Consider the following 23080-nt stretch of genomic DNA (forward strand, 5'->3'; position numbering starts at 1 on the left):
ATTCTTAGTGCTTAGAGTGTGCACCTGCATTTTACTTTTGTTCTGCATTAGAACTACAGGTCTTAGTATGGTTTTGCGCCACCTAAAGCCAAATCCAAAACAGAAACAAACCAAAAAGGGGAGGGAGGGTTGGAGCCCTGGAGACAAAGAGTCTTTGGCCCGCACTTCTAACCCCTAATATAAATATTCCCATAAAACACGCACCCCCCACCCCCCACTGCTATAGGCTAGGCTACCTAACCAAGTGTTCTGCATACCTGCCAGCCCCCATCCTAGAGGTTTAAACATTTATGCTTATCATTCGGTTTCTCAATCAGTAAAAAGAACCATTTAACATCTACTTATACTTTAGGATCACCCCTTCATTAATTTAACTTTTAGTGTTGTCAGTAAATAATGTCAAATATTGTTTCTATTTCAAAATAACTATTATAGATTGGCAAGGTCTTGACTTCAGGTGTCATTTCTTATTAAGGTTTGTATCACTATAGATAATGCTGTATAAAGTGGTCCTGTAAGATGCAAAGTCATTCCACTGAAACTACAAGCTAAGGCCAGACCACCATATAAAAGATACACAGGAATTAGATATGCAATGACTAGATAGACAACAGATGTTAGACAGGCAATAGGATGACAGGGACAAAAGGTCAACATGGATAAAGTTCTACCGGTACAAAAGGTTGACACAAATTGGTAGACGCAAAAATGGTCAACACGTTTTATTTTTCTAACCCAAATATTCACCCCAAACCTTGGTGCCTAACCCTCCCTCCTGGTGCCTAACCCTAACAGTCCCGTTTAGTCCCTAACCCTCCGGTAAGTGCCTAACCCTAAAAAATATATATATAAAGACATGTACCAAACTTTTTGTGTCAACCTTTTGACCCTGTTGTCCTTTTCTGTGTCAACCTTTGTCCTGTCCCTGTCGAACTATTGCCTGTCTAACATCTGTTGTCTATCTAGACATTGTTTATCTAATTACTGTCTATCTATTGACTGGAACCCATCTTTGATTACATAAAATTAATTTTTTTGTAGAAAAATAACTAAAGGCTTTGAAGCCCCTTGCTCCAGACACCATAAACATGCTGTCTAACCTTTGCATCTAATTTAAAAATAAGCATTCTCACAAATTTTGGGAAGTCTACAAGAACTGCCAGAAAAAATGTCACCCATCCGCATTCCATCCACTTCCTATAATGCGTCATCAGAGCCCCAATCACTCATCATGATGCTGTGATTCGTGGAATTGTGCCACAGGGAGTAGTCATAATGACACATCGAGTCTAACAGCCAGTGTATCCCCACACGGTTGAGATTGTTTTCCCTTCATTGTAAGGACCTGGAAGTGATGTGAGGTGAGGGTGGAAGTGCGGTTCCATGCCCATAAAGGCCACCAAACGAAAGAATTGGTTTGCTCGCCACAGGCTTATATTCCCCCTCTATGTAGCATATGACGTTGGACAGTAACTGATGACGTCTAGGTCCGCTCCGTGCAGGGCATCTAGATACTACCATCCCCACACACCGATGAGTCTACCAGCCAGTGTAACCCCAAACATTGAGTCTAGACGCCTGTGTATCCCCACTCACAGCGTCTACCAGCCAGTGTAACCCTGCACACCAAGTCTACCAGCCAGTGCAAACTCGCACACCAAGTTTACCAGCCAGCATAACCCCACACACCAACAAGTATACCAGTCAGTGTAACCCCGCATACCAAGTCTACCAACTAGTGTATACCCACAAACCAAGTCTACCAGCCAGTGAATCACCAAACACAGAGTCTACCAGCCAGTGTATCACCACACACTTAGTCTACCAGCCAGTGTATCACCACAGAACAAATCTACCAGCCAATCTCACACATGATCATTCAACTAGCCAATGTGTTTGCATGGAGTGATTCCACTAGCCACTCTATAGCCCACACATCGACACTACCATTATACCAGCTGTGTCCCTACACTTCTCTACAAATCACTGTGTTCCCATACAGCAACTGTACCAGTCAGTGTGTCCCTACATAGTCATCCTATCAGCCACTGAATACACACATACACACACAATTCTACCAATCGGTGGGTCTCCATGCAGTAAATCAGTCGCTGTGTCCCCACATATCAACTTTAATAACTAGTGAATCTCCACATTGCGCCTCTACCAGTCACTGGGTCCCACATATCAATATTACCAGTCAGTGTGTACCTACATAGTGATTCTACCCGCCACTGAATCCCCACAGATTTATTCTACCAGCTACTGTGTCCCTTCACACCTCTACCAACCATTATGTTCCCACAAAGAAATTTTACTATCCATGTGTCCCCACATTGTGACTCTAACAAGCTCAACCACTGTGTCCTCTTAAAGCAACACCTTCATTCATTGTGACCACACACATCAACTATCAGCCAGGGCAACCCCAGACAGACGCTACCAGACAGTGTGTCCCCACACTTCTACTGTTTTAGCCAGTGGGTCCAAACATATCTATTCTACCAGCCCATGGATCTCTACACATTGGCCCTATCAGTCACTATGTCTACACACATCAATTCTATCAGCCAGTGGTTCTACAAAATTTTACTCTACCAGTCAGTGGGCTCTACACACTGGCTCTACCAGCCATAGTTTTTTCCAAACACAGTAACTCTATGCCCCATCCACCATGTATTCCCACACATTAACTCTATTAGCCAGTGGCACACACATCAACTCTACCAGCCACTGTGTTCCCACACATCAACTCTACCAGTCACTGTGTTCCCACACATCAACTCAACCAGCCACTGTGTTCCCACACATCAACTCAACCAGCCACTGTGTTCCCACACATCAACTCTACCAGCCACTGTGTTCCCACACATCAACTCTACCAGCCACTGTGTTCCCACACATCAACTCTACCAGCCACTGTATTCCCACACATCCACTCAACCAGTTACTGTGTTCCTTTACATCAAATCTACCAGCCAATGTGTTCCCACACATCAACTCAACCAGCCACTGTGTTCCCACACATCAACTCAACCAGCCAATGTGTTCGCCCCCATCAACTCAACCAGCCACTGTGTTCGCCCCCATCAACTCAACCAGCCACTGTGTTCACCCACTTCAACTCAACCAGCCACTACGTTCCTACACATCAACGCACAATATACATACAGTAAGGTGCATAAATATTGGGACATTGACAGAATTTTCATATTTTGGCCTCTATTCACCACCACAATTGCTTTGAAATGAAACAAACAAGATGTGCTTTAACTGCAAACTTTCAGATTTAATTTGAGGGTAATTAAATCCAAATCAAGTGAACGGTGTAGGAATTACAACGGTTTCTAAATGTGCCTCCCACTTTTTAAGGGGCCAAAAGTATTGGGACAAACTAAACAATCCTAAATCTAACTTTCACTTTTTAATACTTTGTTGCAAATCCTTTGCAGGCAATTACAGCCTGAAGTCTGGAACGCATAGACATCACCAGACGCTGGGTTTCATCCGTGGTGATGCTCTGCCAGGCCTCTACTGCAAATGTCTTTAGTTCCTGCTTGTTCTTGGGGCATTTTCCCTTCAGTTTTGTCTTCATCAAGTGAAATGCATGCTCAATCGGATTCAGGTCAGGGGATTGACTTGGCCATTGCATAACATTCCACTTTTTAGCCTTAAAAAACTCTTTGGTTGCTTTTGCAGTATGCTTCGGGTCATTGTCCATCTGCACTGTGAAGCGCCGTCCAATGAGTTCTGAAGCATTTGACTGAATATGAGCATATAATATTGCCCGAAACACTTCAGAATTCATTCTGCTGCTTTTGTCAGCAGTCACATCATCAATAAACACAAGTGAACTAGTTCCATTGGCAGCCATACATGCCCACGCCATGACACTACCCCCACCATGCTTCACTGATGAGGTGGTATGTTTTGGATCATGAGCAGTTCCTTTCCTTCTCCATACTCTTCTCTTCCCATCACTCTGGTACAAGTTGATCTTTGCCTCATCTGTCCATAGAATGTTGTTCCAGAACTGTAATGGCTTTTTTAGATGTTGTTTGGCAAACTCTAATATTGTCTTCCTGTTTTTGTGGCTCACCAATGGTTTACATCTTGTGTTGAAAACCTCTATATTCACTCTTGTGAAGTCTTCTCTTGATTGTTGACTTTGACGCATATACACCTACCACCTGGAGAGTGTTCTTGATTTGGCCAACTGTTGTGAAGGGGTTTTTCTTCACAAGGGAAATAATTCTTCTGTCATCCACCACAGTTGTTTTCCATGGTCTTCCGGGTCTTTTGGTGTTGCTGAGCTCATATTGAGAGTCGACAGCAACTGATTATGCAAATGTCACACCTAGAATCAACTCCAGAACTTTTACCTGCTTAATTGATAATGAAATAACGAGGGAATAGCCCACACCTGTCCATGAAATAGCTTTTGAGTTGATAGACCCATTACTTTTGGCCCCTTAAAAAGTGGGAGGCACATATAGAAACCGTTGTAATTCCTACACCGTTCACCTGATTCGGATGTAATTACCCTCAAATTAAATCTGAAAGTCTGCAGTTAAAGCACATCTTGTGTGTTTCATTTCAAAGCCATTGTGGTGGTGAATAGAGGCCAAAATATGAACATTCTGTGAATGTCCCAATATTTATGCACCTGACTGTATATTGTGTGTTGTATTTTGTGTATATATATATATATATATATATATATATATATATATATATACATACATGCATACATAAAATTGTTGATTGTTTGTTATACTGTATTAAGCAAAGGGTCAGAGGAAGCCCTAGGACTCATAAGGACAACAGTCCATGAACAGAGATCTGGCACACCCAGAATTAGGCCCTATGCTTCCTAAGAGAGTCCCTAGAAAACTTTAGCCTAGTCTAAAATAACATTGACCCAAAATGTAATCCAAGCTGCAACTGTACCTCAAGCTTAGAAATTATAACAGTGCTGTGATCTAACCATGTCACACTGTATAATTTCTACCGCAATAAATGTCCTTCTTTCCATGAATTCCTCGTTTTAGAAACTTTGATATACAGTACTCTGCTTCTAGAATACATTTGCATATATTTCTCTTTGTGCTTTGTAAAAGGTAAGCGGGATCCACTCATATAGCCAGACTCCACGTACTCCCAGGAGCAAAGGCCACCACTCTGCCCACGTCACTATGCAGGGCATGACGACTCAGCGACTTGCAGCATTGCATCACTGCGGTCTGCGGTCAGGGCCATAATGACACAATGGGCCCTGCTCTGCTCTCAACAATGGTCACCTGCATCTCCCTTTCAGGAACTATGAAACACAAATCCATAGACTAGAGCACACTTGCCTACTCTCCCAGAATGTCCGCCAGAATCCTGTATTTTGGGGGGCGTTCTCCTAGGAGAACAGGGCAGGCTCCCGGATCCTCCCCATTTTCCTAATGATGTAGGCAGGAGAAGGCTTGATGACGCGTTTCACACTAAGCTGTGTCAATATAGCTCAACTATGTGATGCCTCAAATCACACCTGTGGGCAGCGAGAGCTGCTAAACGCGTCGCCACGCCTCCTGCATTTGCCACTTGCACCTATATTTACTTAATGTATTTGTTCTTGTTTTTTTTCAATGTTTAACACAATACACAGTCCTCAGACGTGCAATGGCGGCATTTACTTCAGATCAAACCACCCCAGCCCTGATTGGATTGCGCTGCATATTTTCCTTCAGCCAACTAATAGCCACGTAGCAAGCATATATCTGACACATCCCAAAGATGTTAGATGATTATTATTATTACCAGTTATTTATATAGTGCACACATATTCCGCAGCGCTTTACAGAGAATATTTGGCCATTCACATCACTCCCTGCCCCAGTGGAGCTTACAATCTATATTCTCTACCACATGCTCACACACATACACACTAGGGTTAATTTTTGGTTGGGAGTCAATTAACCTACCAGTATATTTTTGGAGTGGGGGAGGAAACCGGAGCACCCGGAGGAAAACCCACGCAAGCACAGGGAGAATATAATCGCTGTATACTTAAATCAGAACTTTCCATTTATTAACATATTACAGAACAGTTAATGGTCTAAGCCTCTTGATGTGCATTATAAAAGGAGTTGCAGCAACCATTGATGACTCTGGTAATATACATCCATTAATTCTCACTATACTCTACTACAGGGATAGTCAGCCCGTGGCCCTCCAGCTGTGGTGGAACTACACAACCCAGCATGCCCTGACGCAGTTTTAGCATGTCCTAAAAGCAACAGTGTGGCAGGTCGTGCTGAGACGCGCAGTTGCACAGCCGCTGGAGTGACACAGGTTGCTTAGCCCTGCTCTAGTATATTTATGTGGGTTTAGAAAGAGCAACCCACCTACATGCAATGTCTTCATACCAGATTCGCAGAGTTATTGTCACAGCCATGTTACTTTGTTTTACTCTGTTGCTAGGCAGCTGTTTATTATACAGAGATCTTCTGAGTAGAGAGAAGATGTTGAAATTTCTAAAGAGCTAAAAAGGAACATTTGAAATATCTTTACATTTCCTGGATGTCACACTGTGTTAAATCAAGAGGGATAGGATTCTTTATTGAAAATTCAAAGAATCTGAAATGCTTGATATTTCTTTCTATATTTGTGTTTTCCTTGCTTCGGGGATGGTGTACAAGACTTTCCATTTACTTCTGAATAATCACAGCTCTCAGATTCTTCTAAATTGTCTTTTTTTTTCTATTCCTGAAAGCCCTATTCTTCAAGTACTGCCTCTATACAGAAATGGAGCACACTTTTCATACATTATGAGAAGGAACTCTTTCAAACACATTCATTTTCCATGTGCAGGTATTGTTGCCAAGCAGCAAAAGAAAAAAAAAAACATTTTTTTTTTTTTTTTTTAAGGAACACCAATCACTTAGAACACCAGTCATTTATGACTAGTGATGACAACTACATTATTTTGGGCTGAACAAAGTGCCTTGTGCCTCAGATATATCTCAGTCCAGTTGTGAGTGTATAGGTAGGCTGAAATTGTATGACCATTGAATCCAACTTTATTTGTGTCTCTCCACAATGTCAGTGATGAGTGTGATTAAAAGAAAGAAAAAAATAAATAAGTGGACCTAAGAAGGATAAATAAAATAAGTTAGGAGATAAAACAGCACTGAGATAGAATTAATAATTGGATTGTTTTTTTTTTTCTATAAAATAATATAGAATTGTTTGCAGATGTGACATGTTAAATTACGTAATACATCAAATATCTTTCCTCAAAATTTAGGTTGGATAGCCTTCTCTAGTAACATTTTTAACCCTGATAATCATATAGAGGATCCTATACCAGTACTAAATGACAATTTTAGTGGTGGTATAGGATCCTTTATATGATTATCAGGTTTAAATATTTATTATTAGAAAAGGTTGTCCAACCTAATATCTTAGCAGAGCCGAAACTAGACATTTTGGTGCCCTGTGCCAGAAAGAGCATTGGTGACCACACTATAGTACCCCCAGATCACACAGTAGTGCCCCTTACTCACATTACACTGCATCATAATGTACATTATACACATGCTATACAGTAGTAATGCCCCTTACAGATTATGCACACACAGTAGTAATTATCCTGTCCCTGGTGCTTATTATGTGGCTACTAACACAGAGTACTATTGTGCTGGAGTGTCTGCTAGCTGTGCTTATTGTCATCGAGTTGTGTTTAGACCAGGCTTAAGGCAAGCTTCTGGGGCTTGTAGTCCCACACCTTTGTTGCCTCTACTGCAGCACATGCTGTAGTAGCAATGCAGGGTTGGGGATGACCTCACCTGGCAGGTTCTGTCCAGTGTCCACTGACCACAAAGCGCCGCGACCACTTACTGCACAGTGCCCCGCTCCCTGCCCGACCCACCCAATGGCAGCAGCTCCTCAGGGGGAACTTCACTCAAAGAACTGTGGGAGCCTCGGTCGTGGAGACGTCATGACGTCTCTCTCCCGTCCCAATAGATGCAGTCAGGGCTTTAGGTTGCCAGTGCCGGGACGCGAAGTCACAGCGTCACATGGGGGAGGCTGCGGCTGACTGTCCTCCTGTACACTGCTGGAAGCCGCGCCCGTGCATAGCACTTTAAGCAGCGGCCCCCACCGCCAGCAGAGAGAGAGAGAGAGAGAGTGTGAGGTGGGCGGCCTGTGCTTCGCCCTCAGGGCTGTTGCGCTCTGTGCGGTGGCACCGGCAGCCCCACCCTAGTTACGGCCATGTTTTTTAGAATAGATCTTTAAGTGTATTATGTACCATTTAATATGTGACATTTGCAGATAATTATATCATATATTATATTAAAAAAACCAAGCCAATTATTAATTATCTTAGTGCTGTTTTTTATCTCTTATTTTGTTGATAGTTAAATAGGGCTGACCATCCTATTATAACAGCAGCAGGGATAATTAATTATACAAACTCTTACCTGCGCCAAGGTTCTCTATATACCTTTGTGAATGAAATAATTTATTTGTACAAGATTAATACATCCAGTGACGTTTTTGTTGGCCACAGCCCTGTAGTAGTAATTTCAGGAGCAGTGTTTCCTATGCACTTTTGGTGGGTGAAACACTGCAGCCAGCATTTTGCATGCCTGCCACCAGCCCCAATTATTATGGCAAAAAGGAGTGGCCTGGCTAAAAAGAGTTGTGGTCTTGAACAAGTGATTTACGTGGCTCAAGGGTGGTCCATACAGATCCAGGGTGTGGCCTATTATGTTGGCTGGTATGCTTTTGACTTCTGAGGCAGATGATAGGCTAGTGGTTTGTGCTCATCTGTACTGCGCAAGCAAATACACTGCAAAATGTTTTAAGATCCACCCAGGAATGTGAACGCATACATTAATTACATAACTGTTGGAACACTGGGCCTGATTCAGACCCGGTCGCAAGCGCTGAGCGCTCGCAACCGGATCGATGGTGGGCCAGAGCGCATGCGCACGACGGAGCCGGCTCCGTCGTGCGCATGCCGAGACCCAGATAGCGACGGGCAATCCGTCGCTCCGGGTCTTGCACCAAAGGGGGTGTGCTGTCTATGTTGAGTGACAGCACGCCCCCTTTGGTGGGCGGGCCGGGGGGGTGGCTGCCCAAACTGAGGCGTTCCCATGAGAATGCCTACCGTATGTCAAGTGCTGTCAGTGGAGAGATTTTGGCTCTGTTAGAGCCGAAATCTCTCTAGGGCTTGCGGCCACGAGATCCTACCACAAGGGTCTCGTAGCAAGCCCGATGGTCGCAATGGTCTAGACCATCGCGACCATCATCATGGCAGCTCGCTATAGCTCTGGGTGGTCACCCACAGCTATGCGAGCGGCCAGGAGGCCGTTCTAAAAAGAAAAATGACCGTCCCTGATTCAGAGCGAGCGCTCTCTCAGAGTGAACGGCTCTGAATCAGGCCCACTGGCCCTTATTTATCATCTCCAAGATGGTGACTGTACATCACAAAGTTATATACAGATGTGTCCTCATACATCTAAAATGATATGCAGCATGCCTATATTCTGTGTACAATTGCGGGTGTATCTGCATGCGAAACACTATGTTACAGTGTCACAGCCGCTGACACGGTAACGTAGCGTTTCGCATGCAGATGCACCCGCAGTCGCACACAAACATAGGCATGCTGCATATCATTTTAATCAGCAGAAGCTGCTTGTGCGTCCAATTCACATCACTGTGCGAATAAGATGCATTCAAGGTAAAAAAGTTGCACAAAAAGACGTTCAGCGCTACCGAGTCACGTGGCTCTCACGCATTATGTGTAACGCGACTTGTAGCGCACGGAGAATAGATGTATGTGGACACATCTGTATTTGCACACTTTGGGGGAGATGTATCAAGTCTTCTAAGGAGGACAAGTGAAGTAGTATCCCATAGCAACCAAGACTCTACCCGTCATTTTACAGAAGGTTCTTGATAAATGATAGCCTGATGCTTACTGGTTGTTGTAGGCAATTTGTGCACGTGTCCTCTTTAGAAGGTTTGATATATCTCCCACCTTAATTTGAAAGGCAGATGGCAGTAAGGTGCATTGGGCAGAATATAGGACTTATAGGGGTATTCAATATGGGAGCGAAAACATCGTTTTTGCGTTAATATTGCACCTATGAAGTCATTATCGCAGGTTTTAGTTTTACACCGTATTCAATTTCATAGACTTTTCGCAGGTTCGAAAAGTCTTTGATAAAAAACGGGGATAACTTTTCACCATTGAATAGGTGTCGAAAAAAAGTGCAGAATTGGGGTTTAGGGGTGCAGGCTTAAAAAAAATAGCCTGCACCCCTGGGAATGACATTTAAAAAAGAACTGTGGCAAAAAAAGGTTTTAAAAAAATAGGGACACCCCAAAAAATTTATTTAAAAATTGGGGTGAAAAAAAAAAATGGGAAAAAATTGTTTAACAATAGGGAAATAGGTTCAGGGCTATTCTGCAAGTATTTGGCAGGTGTTTTCTAGAATAGGCTATTAGCGGCAGGTGCACAATTGCAGAATTTTTAAAAACTTACTTTAGGGACATCAAAATATGCTAGTACCCATTTTCATGTACCCCAAATTTGATGGGACCACTTAAAAAAACGAAAAAAATAACCTAAGTGCTCTTCTGCATCACTTCTTCAATGTCGGGAAAAAACACCTGCTGCGGCTATTTAAATCCCCGGCTTTCATTTAAAGGCTAAAACGGGGGTACCCATAGTGATCCCCCATGTTTTTACAACTTTAGGGGGTCCTACAATTTTTTTAAGGAAAAATTCGTAACTTTACGCAAATCCAACTTCGCAGGCTCCCGTTTTCGTTAATTTCATATTGAATACGGGGATAAGCGCCCGATACTTTAATGCAGGTAAAAGCTCTGATATGAAACGTAAACTTCAACAGCGAAGTTTACGTTTCATATTGAATACCCCTCTTAGGGGTCTAATTACTAAGCAGTGTTAGGAGACAGAGTGAAAAGTGATAAGGTGCCAGCCAATCAGCTCCCAACTGTGATTTTTCAAACACATGAGATGACAGTTGGGAGTGGATTGGCTGGCACCTTATCACTTTCTTATCACTTTTCACTCTGTCTCCTAACACTGCTTAGTATATAGACCCCTTATAGTCTAAAGCTGGCTCTTCCCTTCATTCTCTTGCGCTACTATCAGACACTAGTAACTCCTTGGGGCAGATTCCGCTACCTGCGTGTTGTGTCGCACAGTATCTTCTCCCAGGTTAAGTGCCCTGAGCTATGCAATTAGAGACCCACAATCAACCCACAAGTAGCTACGAGACAGCAGTTAATGCTTAGTATAACTCAGCATTATCTGCTGCCTCGGGGCCAGGGCGACCCGGGTACTGAAGTGGGCGTTGCCATATATGGGAGGTGTGGCCACACCCCCTCCAAAGAAAAAAGCAAGCGGCACTGCTCGCTGCAAAGGGGGACATTTCTCCCCCTCAGTAACTGTCCGGGTCCCCTTCAAAAGGCACAGGCCTCGGATATTAATACCCCCCGTTCCTTCACACTCTCTGTGCCTCTGCTAAGTGTTGCTACAGGAACTCTAATTGGGCACTGTACCCGGGGACTGTGTGATACAATCCACAGATAACTGACTCTAACTTCTGGTGTATTTGTACAGTTTTAATAATAATAATGAACCTAATGAAGATTGTCGAACCAGATACCTTAGGGTGCCTCATGCAGAATACATGACATTATTTATCAGTAAGAGACAAATTCAGCATATACATAAAAATAAGACAGACATCTTACATTTATAAATACTGTGTACTGCTGTACTAGTCATTGATTTATAATGTGACAAAAATGCCTTTTCCTATTAGAACAACCCTTGCTTTGTGTTCAGAGCTCCGTGCTGTGTATTACTGCATAAGAAAGGAAGGTGCCTGTACTTACTATCGCCCAGCTCCCAGAGCCGTGGGGGAAGATCGCTGAAGTAGTCGTGGTTCAATGCAGCCTGTGCGGATATTCTGTTTTTGGGGAAACACTGGAGAAATTTGGAGGCGAGATCTTCCGCGTGATTCACGTAACTCAGCCTGGTTAAGAAAATAAAAAAACCCTGGCATTAGTTACAACGTACATTATTTATAGTATTAATATACAATTAAACCTTCTATCGGATGAGGTGCTGTCATGTGTGCAAACCACTTATCATACTAACATAAAATAAAGACACTGAGACGTGGATTTGGCAGATAACTTGATGGCGATTTATTGGAGAAATTAATATTATTTATTAATTCTTTAATTAATTAAGGATGTATGGTGGCAAAGAAAGGACGTCCAGAAATCAGCCAGATCTGCTATGCCCACACACAAACAACAAAAGACATAGCAGGCGTAGATCGCCCAGAGTGCATACACATAACCATGTAAACCATGTCAAACACAAAAGGTAACGCTCACCCCCTAACTTGACTACCCACCCGTTTAGGTGATGATACTGCCCCCCGTTAGGTTGGTACAGCCAACTACCAGTCAACGAAGGGAACGCCCTTAACTCACAATTGCACCCGGACTGGTGAACTGCCGTTCTTTCCGCCACTACATAATTAACTACAACAACCTGCCAATAATTGCAAAGGGAAGGGAGGGTGGGCAATCTGGAACAAAGAGGCTTTGGCCCTCACTTCTAGCCCCTTATATAATGTCTCTATTGAAAACCTGCCCCTGCTAACGATAGGCTAACTCTAAACAGTAATTTGTATACATGCCGGCCCCCATCCTAGAGGTTTAACACACCTCTTTTCTTATGCAATCTTTCGGTTTCACATAAATAAAAGGTATATTTAGTACTTAACTTTGTGCAACTTTAACTTTGTTCATAAAAAAATAATAATAAAAGACTGAACCATCTGATTATGTGGAAAGAGTAGGTTGCAGAATCACTCCAGAAGAGTTCCCCTTTGTGTTTGAAGCTGTTTATAGGTCTGCATTAAACACAATTAAAGAACATGGACCTGTTACATTTTTTCAGTATTACTGTTACCAAACCTGACATTCATTGGTAACATGACACATGTGTGGAGGTTCGGCTATTGCTAGAGAGCTCCTTCATGTACTGATGCTGGAGAAGTCAGGCAGGGTTTGGGGATCTATTTAGCTAGAGTCGCAATAGTAAAGATTTTCTATCACTACTTATCATTTACCAATAAAAAATCTGCAGGTCAGCGGAGAGATGCTCAGCTCCCTGGCGATGCTTGCTGGCACTGGTAAGACTGAATTTGATGCTTCGCCAGGCGATTGTGGAGGCAAATATACATATGTGACCCGGGGGATGTAGTGATGGCCGCCGGTCTCAATGCCGACAGCGGAATCCCGGCTGGGGATGTAACATGGGCGTCAAAATACAGACGCCTATGTTAATCCCGACGCCAAAACACAGTGGACGCCAGCCTGAACGAAGGTAAGTCTGGGGCACCCACTCTGGCAGGATTAGCATTAGGTTTGGTGGGGGGGGATTAGGGTTAGGCAACCCTAGGAGGGAGGGTTAGGCACCACCGGGGTTAGGGTGCGGGGAGGGGCTGTTAGGTTTAGGGACCCCTGGAGGGGAGGTTAGGGATAGGCACTAGGGGTGGCGGTTAGGGTTAGGCACTACTAAGGGAGGGTTAGAGGGGGGGCGGGGGGGGGGATAGGGGAGGGTTAGTATACTTACCTACCCCAGTCGGGATCTCCTCATGTCGGGCATACGCTGTTGGGATTTAAACCTGCATTCGGCATGTAGTGATGAGACCAGCGGTAGCATGCGGACAGCGGAATCCGGGCAAAGGATGTAACATAGGCGTCGAAATACAGAGGCCTATGTTAATCCTGAATGCCGAGGACGACACCCCGAACGAAGGTAAGTCCGGGGCACCCTTAGCGTTAACCACGGGGGGGTTTAGTATTAGGGAGTCTAGTGGGGTTAACATTAGGTTTGGGAAGGGGATATTAGGGTTAGGCAACCCTAGGAGGGAGGGTTAGGCACCACCGGGGTTAGGGTGCGGGGAGGGGGGTTAGGTTTAGGCACCCATGGGGGGGGAGGTTAGTGTTAGGCACCACTAAGGGAGGGTTAGGATTAAGGGGGGGGGCGGGGGGACAGGGGAGTGTTCGTATACTTACCTACCCCAGTCGGGAATTCCTCATGCCGGCATTTCAATCCCATTCCGTGACCCGGGTTGCCATCTCCTGCATGCTCAGTGGATGGAAGCTCGGATTTGAGTTTCCAGTGCCACTTTCATTAAAAACAAAAATAAGAAAAATCACAGATAGTAAAAAAAAAAAAGAAAAAGAATAATTCTGTATTTACTTTAAGTAAAATTCTTTACTTAATTAAATAAGATTTTTTTTCCCCTTCTGCCAGACCCTGCTAATGCCATCCAGCCGGGGCAGAGTGTGATGGAGGTTAACCCAGGTCACCGGTTTATTAACCAGGCAGAACAAGTTTACAGGTTGACATAGGGTTAATGCAGCAGGACATAGGGTTAATGCAGCAGGTATGTACAAACAGGTACAGGACACGTATAGGGGAGCGCAGGTGGCGTGCGACAGGCGGGAGCACACACCTGTGTCTGTACATGCAGAGGTGGCAGTGTAGTATGCACTGTGTAGTTCTGTAAGTGCAGTGGTACAGCAGCAGTGATGCAGTAGACCTAAAAGGGCACTGTGGCCTGCATAAAGCTGTCTCTATTGTGAGGGATATTCAAGACGCACAGACCTGCCACTCTTTCAGAGTAGCACAGCGGTGGCCAACCCGCGGCTCTCGAGCCGCATGAGGCTCTTCCGAGCTTCTAATGCGGCTCGGCAGACCCCCGTTGTTACTGGGAACGCTGGTCTCTAAAGCCACCAGAGGCTAAAGAAGCCCCTGATCGCTTCAGAGGCCAGCGTTCCCAGTAATGCAGTGCGACCGCGATGTGAGGACCCCTCGCGTCTGCTGGATCCAGTTATATCCAGCAGGCGGCAGACGAAGAAGCAGCAGTGACGGTGCGGCAGAAGCAGCAGCGACGGTGCGGCAGGACTTGGGAGCCCTGATGTCGTGGAGCGGTGCCAGTACAAAGGTAAGTTTCTTCATGGGGGGGGCTAGTGCTGGGGGCACGATTACAGGGAGCATTGCAGGAGGGGAACTGCTACAGGGGGCATTAATGGGCATAGCTACAGGGGACAGTGCAGAAGGGGCACAACTATTGGGGGGCAATGCTTAATGGGCTCAGCTACGGGGGCATTGCAGAAGGGGCAACTACTGGGGGAGATTGCATAATGGGCACAGTACAGGGGGTATTGCATAATGGCCACAACTACTGGGGGCATTGCTTAATGGGCACAACTACAGGGGGCATTGCAGAACGGGCACAACTATAGAGGGCATTGCATAATGGGCACAACTACAGGGGTCATTGCATAAGGGCCACAACTACTGGGGGCATTGCATATGGGGCACAACTACAGGGGGCACAGCATAATGGGCACTGGCATTCTCAATGTATTTTATGTGGTTCTGGATTTCAATATGTATTTTATGTGAACGTGGCTATTTCAATGTTTTCTATGTTGCTCTGGCTTTTCCTTTCACTTCAACAGTGAAAAATGTATATTGGAAAGATTATGTAAAATGATAATTTTTAATGTCCTGGGCTCGGCCCCAGCGTGACTAAATACGGGGGTGTGACACAAGGTAATGCTCCTGCAAATGTAATACCAAAGGCGTGCGCACAAAAATGGGGCATGGCCTTGTGACAGACAGGCCACGCCCCTTTTTTGCCTGCGCGCCTATTATCGGCTCTTTTTATTGACTACATATATTTTTGGCTCTTTGCCTCCGACTGGTTGGCCACCCCTGCAGTAGCACATAAGGTTCGGGGGTTGCATCTTCAGTAGTCCTAGCGCCCAGATGGAGAGACAGAACAGGGCACTCTCTCTCAGTACACATAGGGCCTGATTCAGCACTCGCAAGCAGGTCGATGGCCGGGCAGTGCGCACGCGAGCCCCGGAGCGAGTAAGAAATTCACTCGCTCCGGGGCTCGCTACAAACGGGGCGGCTGTCGATGTTGATCGACAGCTCGCCCCGTTTTGTAGGCGGGTCGGGGGGGTGGCTTGCCAAACGGAGGCGTTCCCGAAGGAGTAGTGAGTAGTGAGCTTCCTGCTCTATTAGAGCAGGAAGCTTAATGGGGCTTGCGGCAGACGAGACCCTACCACAAGGGTCTCGTCGCAAGCCCGATGGTCGCGGCCATCACCTGGCCGCTCGCAAAATCTGTTGGTGGTCACCCACAGCTTACGGGTCTGAATCAGGGCCATAGCTTGCTGACCAAAAAGGTGGTGCATGGTAATCACTCTATGAACACTCAAATAGTATGCGGACCGGTGCCCATGGATCACATCATATACTGACACAGGGAGTGGGGCACCGTGACTGACAAAAAAGAAGGTGATCACTTTACTGACACAGAATGAGGTGACGCATGGTGAACATGCCAACAGCTGGCCAACCACAACATGGCTCCTCCTGGTGTGCGTGCATTAGTGAGCTCACAGGTAACAGAAGATGGGTGGATAATAAAGGTTATTTTTGCAGGGTCACACAAAACTCCTGGCTAGGGAATATAATTCAGATTGGATTTTGTTTATTATCAATGAAGTAAAGTTATTTAGCTTCTGAAGCAATGGCGGTTGTGGTCGAGGGCCAGAAACGATGGCTACGGACTGGTTGGCTCAGATTCACTAAGGACAGTAATGGCCCATTATATTTTTGTTCTCGGGTCCTGTTTCAACAACCAGGCTCTACGCTTCAATCATATAGAGTTACGTGTTAGCACAAAGAACAAAGGTCATTTCTGTTTATTATAGCTAGAGCCACATAATAGTTTAAGCATGTCTAGCAAATGGATGTAATAAATCACTTAAAAAAAAATCATTACAAAATTTTTTAAAAAATCAGTTTTAGGAAAGACTGATGGTTCTGTGCTGGAGACTTGGGGCTTCGTTCCCTGGTGCCATGGATTAACGAGGCTCCTGCCTTAACTACTGAAATAACAGACAGAAATATTTCATTTCAGTCACTTCCAAGCCTGCATTCTTCTTACATAATTGTGTTTCTGCTGAAATCATTCAATTTAAAAAAAAAATAATCATTTAAAAAAAAAAGCCTGAAAATATATTTATTTATTTTTTTTCTAAATAGCAGGTCAGGACTTGGTCAAGCAAAACACCAGTCCAGTAAGATGGGAGACATTGGCTGCTATAGCATAGACACTGAACTCCTGAACTCAGCAAGGCTACTTAATATAATCATTAGCAAGGCAGCCTTTTGGATAAACAGTTTAGTCTTGTCTCTGCCTATGACTATGTGATTAGTGAATGAGGATTATACAGGTAAATACACCCCAGTGCATACAGCTAGCATTTTATCATGTACCCAAGGATAGGATGTCACCTTACAGGCAGAGTCTTGTATTTCTTGTATATGATCCAGGTTTTTCCCCCCAGAAATAAGTATACCACTTCTTCCGTGTCTCTAGGCTCACTTTTGACTGTATTTAGAAAAGCTGCCCAATCCATGTTCGTATTGATTACTTTTAATAAAGGGATCATTTAGAGCAGCTAAACTGTTCAGGAGTTATTTGCTTAACAAGAAAAACAAAATTTATTTTTCACGGGTTGTAAAATTGTTAAACTGTATAATAAATGAATAGTAAGGTTCTCTCTAAGTAACGGAACAAAGCAATCACTGCCACTTTAAAATGACTATTTTATTTATTTATTTTTTGCTTATCATATCTCAATTATTGGATCCCAGCTCCGTTCCACTGCAGAGTGCTGGGTTACTTCAATGTGACCTAGTTTAAGATTTATTTCCTTTTTTATAATATATAAGATTGAGCTTTGCTGGCGATTAAAGGTAGTAACGGTCATTCTCAGAGCAAAATCACTAAACTAACTTAATATAATGAATTGCTGCAACATTAGTATTATAGTGCATTGTACACCAGGTGTTTGGACTAAATAAGAACTTCTGAATTTTGCATATTTAAGCCATTTCTCTCCGCTCAGATAATAGGTGTGCAGTCTGGGCATCAAGATCTCAAATGGGGCCCAATAATATTTTTTTTAATTTCCTTGATTGATAGATATACAGTATATATTATTATGTACCAACACCAATATGTCTCACTAATAAATAAAGGATGATAATATAGAGCAAACTGATTGACCACCACTGGCCTAAACCACGGACTTCCTTCCATTCATAACAGTCTCCACAGTATGGTTTGTTACCTATTTCAATGCTTACTAATATAGAGTGCCTTGGACTTTGTATGCGGATATGAGGTGAATAAAGCCAGGTGCATACTATCCAATGATTGGCCCCATAACTGTATATTGTGTATGCAGGAGCATTAGATAAATGGCTTCAAACGTTCTGTAACGGTCATATCGGGAAGTCGGGATATGGTGTGCTGCACACGCTATCTCGGTCATGGGTGCCGAGAGGGTGGGGAAGCAGGTACCAATTACCCGGGCTTGTTGGAGGGGCTTGGGTCCGCTGCCACCCACCTCCCTCTTACCTGTCAGTAGCCTCTATCCCCAGCCCGACACACGCTGCTGTGTGCTGGGCTGCAGTGTCCTGCAGTCTACTCTGCTTGTGCGAGGATGGGGGGGAGCTATCACACTGGTTGGCCCCCCAGGTTTTGCCCCTGGATGAGGGGCTCACATCACCCTCCTCTCCAGCATGTGGCTCTGCATTTTTAAAAATATTTTTCCAAAGGGGGTGTGGCCACACCTCCCACCATTAGGCCATACCTCCCGCCATTAGACCATCCCTCTCTAAAATAACGGTGGCCCGGACCGATTCTCTATGAGCCTAATCTCGTTCCTGACTCATGATCCAGTTGAAGAGATCAAAACTAAGGGGGTCATTCAGACCCGCTTGCGAGCGCAGGACGCTCGCAAGCGGGTCGATGTTACCCCAATGAGCATGCGCACGACAGAAGGAGCTCCGTCGTGCGCATGCACGAGACCCGGTGACTGACAGCACGCCCCCTTTGGTGGGTGTGCCAGGGGCATGGCTGCCAGACGGAGGCGTTCCCATGGGAACGCCTACCGTCTGGATCCGGCCCCACTGACATCACTAGTGATGTCAGTGGGAGTGATTTTGGCTCTGATAGAGCCAAAATCACTCCAGGGCTTGCGGTCACCGAGACCCTACCGCAGGGTCTCGTCGCAAGCCCGATGGTCGCGATGGTCTTGACCATCGCGACCATCTTTTTGGCTGCTCGCATATGCTGTAGGTGGTCACCCACAGCTATGCGAGCGGCCAGGAGACCGCTCCATTTTCAGGTAGGAGGGCACTGATTCAGAGCGAGCGCTCTGGTCAGAGCGTCCGGCTCTGAATCAGGCCCTAAGTACACAATGAACAAGAAATTGCTTAGTGTGTACATGTGCTTTACACATAAAATCAATAAAAAGTGCATATACACAGATACAGTATACATATATACATATACACACTATATAAATGGACCTATCACTTCAGCTGCCCTACCTCCTCAGCAGCTCCCCGTCCTCTCTCTTCTCCACCCTCCTCCCATCTTTGTTATAATTACCCCCATTCCTCTTCTTTCCCATTGCTGCAGTGAACGCATGCACATCACACCTAAAGTGCACAGCGTGCAGTAGGAGCTGGGGCGCCCCGTACATGTTAGGTTTGACATACATGTGAAATTAGGTAATAATGCAAACATGCGTGATGACCTAATTTGGATCAGTGACCACTTTTATTGTTATAATAATAATAATAATAAATTATATATAAATATATATATAGACACACACACACTCAAATATTATTTAACAGTATTTTAATTGATAAACAAGTACAAGACTTTCTTTATGGTGCAGTCTACTTTTTTTCTTCATTTTATTTACGGTAAACCCAACCCACGTTTGCCAAGGCCAATATTTGTCAGACCCGAAGAAAGTCTGTGCGACACTAGAACAGGAGTCTTCATTCACTATCTATTTGTTTAATCAAAAATCTTTTTCACAATTATGGGTTTAATATTTTGTTTACTATATAAAGTGATGTTTTATGTATTTTGGAATAATTCCGCCTTTTTTGTCAATTTGTAACAATGTTTGGATTTAAAAAGGAAAATCATTAATGTAAAAAATACATTAGCTATAGTAATGGCAAAATGTAAGAACACACAATATATTCAATGACACACTTACTTTTATAAATATAGTAGTGTATAATAGAGAGGTCATTGATATTAGGCTTCTAAAAAGAAGATCATTAGATATTCATGGTTAAAAAATTTTTATCTTTGGCAACCTTTTCAAATACACATTAAAGTTAAATCTCCATTATTTAAAATCAACAAGTTTATATATTCCAATGGTACCTTTTATTATATTACAGTAGTTGAGATGTGACATAATAAAATGACTGAAGAGTAAATGCAAACTGAATGTAATTAGGAAAACATGAAATATGTAATTAATGAAAGGTGAAGGCTGGTGTTATTTTAACATTTAAAATGTTACATACTGTTCAAACTTTTATTTTTATTTTAAGAGGACTCAAATAAGTTTTATTTTTTTTAATGTAGATTACTGTAAAATAGTTCAGCTAAACTAAAGTAGTAAAAATTGGTTGTGTAACAGCAGTACTGATGTTTACTATTTAATTTTCTTTATGAGTGAATGTTTTATGCATGTATGGATTTTAAAATAAATAAATCAATAAAAAGCTGGGTTCTCCTTCAACACCTACAAGCCATTGCTTAGCCTGTCTTATAGCCAGAATAAAACTTCAAGTTGTATATAATATGGACCAACGGCATGAGGTTAAAAGTCTCAGTAGTAGCTTTGGATAGGAATTAAAAAAAAATAAAAAATAAAATCAAACAAGTATTAATTCAAAACCCATCACTCTGCTACGATTTAATGGTCGTCAAATACGGTTAAAGTAAAATTCTAATACCACCTATGCACTATACATTATAATAATGCATAATCCTAACGCAAGCTCTTTAAGGTTTATGTTCTCGATAAACCTCTCTCTAAGCTGAAAATGTGAGATAGTCGTGCAATAAATGTTTTAACAAACCTATCACATTTTTTCATATAATGCTTTTCACAGACTTAAACTTAACTAAGTGTAGAGAAAATTACCTTTTACAGTATGATTCTTAAGTGAAAAAAATGTTGCTTTTTTTTTTTTCTTTTAAAGCTAACTGCACGGTGAATTTATATCATCTGTACTGAATCTTGGCAAATGATGAAAGAAAAATACACGCATGAGTGCAGCTAACATTCCACAACATTCTTTCTTCACATATTTATTTCCTCACTTGCTGGAGAAAAAAAAACAACAAAAAACAAGATAAAAAAGGATCAAGAGAAGAAAGGCCAGTCGTTAAAAAAAAATACAGAAAAATTAAAGAATCACCTTGTGATACTTCAAATGTGATGTTACATTTTATATAATTCTACAGTGTGTATAGGGATGTAGTTGAAATACCGACGGCCAGGAAGCAGTTCGTCTAAATCCCGACTCGGGACTACAGGTAGGCGTCAAAATCTCGACGCCTGTGCAGATCCCGATGCCGGAATCTTAACAGACGGCTTCCCAAACGAAGGTAAGCTTCCCCGTCTTAGCTCTTAGCCAAAGGGAGGGGGGGGGGCACCCCCCGAGGAGGGGTAGGGAGCACCAGGGGGAGTTTAGGGTTACGCACCTCCCAGGGAGGGTTAGGTTTAGGGTGCGGAGAGGGGGGGTTAGGGTTAGGTACCACCGGGGGGAGGGTTAGGCACCACTAAGGGAGGGGGGTTAGGGGGGAGAGGGGTAGAGTTAGTATACTTACGTGCTCCTGTTGGGATCTGCATATGCACCTGAGTCACACTGCGATTGCGTCCCGATAGTTATCAACAGGAGATGCAGAACGATTTTGGACAAAAGAGCTGGGGATTTCAGTGGGCATTTCTGGGAGGTTACATGGGGGTGGCTAGCCAGAAGCAGATGTGTCACCTTCCAGCATTGCTGGCAGTATATACCAAGCACGGTACCCACATCACTTTCAGTATGGATGTGGCCTTTCTAGCTGCAGTCTCCCAGCCATGTTGTCTCCCTGCTGTTTATGTGGTCCACAGGAACCGTTCGGCAGAGAGGTCAGTGGATCTCTAGGACTACCTTCTATTTGGAACATAGGGGTAAATGTAGTAGCCTGTTAGTTGAAGGCCCCCACGATTTTGTTGGTGACTTAGCAATTAGATTTAAAGTGGCAATAATTTAAAAGGCAATTCCAACCACCTAGCTTTGCATTTTAAAACAGCTGAAGTACTCGGCATTGCCCGGGTTTAAATATTTAAGTTAAGTGTTATTATGTGATGTCATCCAATTCCATCCAGTGAAGGCCCAGAATGCCACCGTGAGGTCTGACGGGACCCCAACCACTCCACATTCACTAGGCATCCCAGACCAATTGCCACCCCTCTATGAAGTTTTCATCCATATCCAAAAATCAAAGTTCTGCCCAGTGTACACCAACGGGAGGTACGACCGGGACCCTAACCCCCCCCCCTTTAAAAAACTTGCCAGGATCCAACTGGACCGCCTCACGTTGGTTTTATGCACTAGCATGCACTGCTGGACTAGGCCCTAGATGTGATGCATAGCGGAGCTCGCTTTCGCGGACTTCACATACCCGCGCTGATGTATTAATATAGGTACTAAATTTGTGCCCAAACCATATAGGCAGCGCTACTGCTTAAGATGCAGGAATGGCCCCTCTCGGGCTTACAGAAGCAACATTCCTCCATCCGTGAATATTTACAAAGCTGATGTGCTGTAATACTGAATATTCTCGATCCCCTGATGGCAGAGTCAATCATGTGCTGCGGAGGATATGATGCAATCTATATATACTTTAAAGATTCTCCATGGTATAATAATACCACTCGATATCCCGAAAAAGAAACAATGGATATTACCTACAGTAATCTATGTAATTCTAATATATTTTTTTTAAAAGGAGATATCCGATGTCTAGAATTTCATACACCAGATAATATATAA

The 23080-nt window shown here is 43.7% G+C and overlaps 1 protein-coding gene across 4 annotated transcripts in view; it reads right to left on the minus strand.

Moving 5' to 3' along the window:
* The window catches only part of CDK14 (cyclin dependent kinase 14), a 691508-nt gene that overhangs the window by 115417 nt on the left and 553011 nt on the right, over nt 1-23080 (minus strand). For all 4 annotated transcript variants that reach the window (XM_088459604.1, XM_088459603.1, XM_088459605.1 and 1 more), the window contains one exon: nt 11929-12068. In XM_088459604.1, coding sequence (XP_088315730.1) covers nt 11929-12068 — 140 coding nt within the window. The remainder of the gene's footprint in view (nt 1-11928; nt 12069-23080) is intronic.

The sequence above is a fragment of the Taudactylus pleione genome, unplaced genomic scaffold, assembly GCF_031769625.1.
Source record: "Taudactylus pleione unplaced genomic scaffold, aTauple2 ptg000916l, whole genome shotgun sequence".
Taxonomy (NCBI): domain Eukaryota; kingdom Metazoa; phylum Chordata; class Amphibia; order Anura; family Myobatrachidae; genus Taudactylus; species Taudactylus pleione.